Source organism: Otolemur garnettii, unplaced genomic scaffold (genome assembly GCF_000181295.1).
Source record: "Otolemur garnettii isolate 467f Iridium unplaced genomic scaffold, OtoGar3 scaffold00032, whole genome shotgun sequence".
Taxonomy (NCBI): domain Eukaryota; kingdom Metazoa; phylum Chordata; class Mammalia; order Primates; family Galagidae; genus Otolemur; species Otolemur garnettii.
Window position 1 is genome coordinate 11,910,789 of NW_003852427.1, and position 2,567 is coordinate 11,913,355.

At 39.6% G+C, this 2,567-nt stretch overlaps 1 protein-coding gene across 1 annotated transcript in view; it reads right to left on the reverse strand.

Annotated features, from left to right (window-relative positions):
* Positions 1 to 2,567, reverse strand: part of XRN1 (5'-3' exoribonuclease 1) — a 132,774-nt gene that overhangs the window by 35,727 nt on the left and 94,480 nt on the right. The window contains exon 32 of the mRNA XM_023512996.1: positions 1,714 to 1,822. Coding sequence (XP_023368764.1) covers positions 1,714 to 1,822 — 109 coding nt within the window. The remainder of the gene's footprint in view (positions 1 to 1,713; positions 1,823 to 2,567) is intronic.

The window sequence follows — 2,567 nt, forward strand, 5'->3', positions numbered from 1 at the left end:
GTGGCGGGCGCCTGTGGTCCCAGCTACTTGGGAGTCTGAGGCAGGAGACTCGCTTGAGCCCAGGAGTTGGAGGTTCCTGTGAGCTATGATGCCACAGCACTCTACCCAGGGTGACAGCTTGATGCTCTGTCTCAAAAAAAATAAATAAAATAAAATAAACAAAAGAAAAGAAAATGTTAGAGGACTCAAACTTCCTGATTTCAAAACTTACAACAAAGCTAGTTATAGAGACAGTGTACTGTTCACATAAGGACAAGAATATGCATCAATGGAATAGAATCAAGAATTTAGAAATAAACCCATAGCCATAGTCAATTGTTTTCTTTTTAGATATGGGTCTTGCCATGTTGCCCAGGCTGAACCTGAACTCCTAGGCTCCAGTGATTCTTCTGCCGCAGCCTCTCAAGTAGCCGAGCCTACAGGTGTGTGCCACCATATTCATCTCTATAGTCAATTAACTTTTGACAAGTGTGCAAAGACTATTCAATGGGGTGTGCCAAGAGAATTCAATGAGGAAAGAATAGTCTTTTTAACAAATGGTGTTGCAGTTAAGTAGATATCCTCCTTTGCCGGCAAAGTAATAAATTTCCCTTTCCTTCTTCTCAAAAACCACTTGTTCTTGCTTTTTTTTTTGATGTGGTCTTGAGAACAAGTACTGAACTTTTGGTAACAGATTTTGATGCTCCCTGGGTGAGCTCCTTGGCTTCTGGATGGGATGGGATGGCTCAGCAGAGAAGAGCTGAGGTCAGAGCCATGGGTCTGTACCAGAAGGAATGGATTCTTTTCAGGGTCATAGAGTATGGGATGGTCCCAGCAGCTGCTGGGACATATTTTAGCTCTGACTCCTTGAAGTAGATGTAGCTTCCCACAACCTGAACTGTGCTGAGGAGAAGGGATTTGTAAAGGGTCCAGATGCCAGGCCTTTTGTTGGGTAAGTTCCCTGGTATGCACAGTGAGACCATGAGTCTACCCATATGGGGAGCTTTCAGACCTTCCTGTTGGTTTTGTTTGCTTTGGGGTGTCTTTTGGGAATGGAAGTCACGAGGTTGAGTGGAACTAGGGAATCTGGTCTGAATTTGGAGCTCATTTGTGGTTCCTAGGGAGCAGGGGGAGTAGGGGGAATCTAAGCTACCATTTGGGAAGGATTTACCTTCCAGCCCTGTAGGCCACTTGGGGCGCACAGTCTGAGATGCCATCAGGGGTGGTGTTCTGTCCTCTTTGGATTTCCATTTGTTTGATAGGCCCTGGAATTTTGTGTTGAGAATTCTTGGTATCGTCTTTTATTTGTTATTTTGGGGTTCTGCTGCAACATAGAAAAGTTCCATCTAAAAGTCCCTTGGGAAGAATTCTGTCTGAATGGTCAACTTATAGCAGTAAACCTCTGTCTATGGAGAAAGGTTTTACTGTAATTCAATATACGTGCTGGAGGGTGAAGTACTTGTTCTGTGGCTGTTAAACGAAACCTTGAAGTGCAACTTGAACTTGTAGACTATCTCAATGGCTAGAATTCTAAAGTAAAATCTGTTGAAATTAAAAAAAAAGTTCTAAATTTAGATACTGGTGTTGGTTGTACAACTTTCTGAAAATACCAAAAAATATTTTTTACTTTAAAAGGATGAATTTATTTTATGGTATGTGAATTATATCTTAATAAAGCCATTTAGTAAAGAAAAAAGAAAGCACACAAACACACCTTTCTAACTTAAAACTTACATTTTCTGTGAGGGTCATGTTTTCTTTGCTGGTATTTAATGTTGTTGTCATTAAAGCCAGATTTATGATGTTGATTTACTTGTCTTATTTCTTGAGGTAGAACTGTACCCTGAAAGTTAAAATTCTTATAAATTAGTCAAATAAAATCTTAATATTATAACTACTTATTTTCCTCTTTTGAGAATTACTTTATTATTTTCATAAAAAACATATAGCTCATTAGAAAAAAACTTAATACAGAAAAGCATAGAGAATTTTAAAAGCTATCCAAATTCTACCACCAGAATCATTAAGTTAATGACCATTATTCCAGACATTTCTCTATGCATTAATTACATATCAAAATACACAGAAAACAATAATTTTACAAAAATGCTATTTTCTTTTGAGATGAAGTTTTACTCTGCTGGCTGAGCTAGAATGCAGTGGTGTGATTATATCTCACGGCAACTGCAAACTCTTGGGGTTGAGCAATCCTCTTGCCCTCACCTCTCAAGTGGTTGGGACTATAGGAGTGAATCATCACACCTAGCTAATTTTTCCTATTTTTTTTTGGTAGAGATGGGATCTCATTGTTTCAACTGGTCTTAAAGTCCCGACCTCCAGTGATCCTCCTTTCATGGCCTCTAGTGTGCTAGGATTACAGACATGAGTCACTGAAGCAGGCTCAAAAATGCTATTTTCAATAGAAAGAATTAAATCTAATTTTGCTTGAAGTTAACAGTTGTAGAAACTAACAAAAATATGGCTCGGCACCTATAGCTCAACCAGCTAAGGCGCCAGCCACATACACCTAAGGTGGCGGGTTCAAATCCCCAGCCCGGGCCCGCCAAACAACAATGATGGCTGCAACC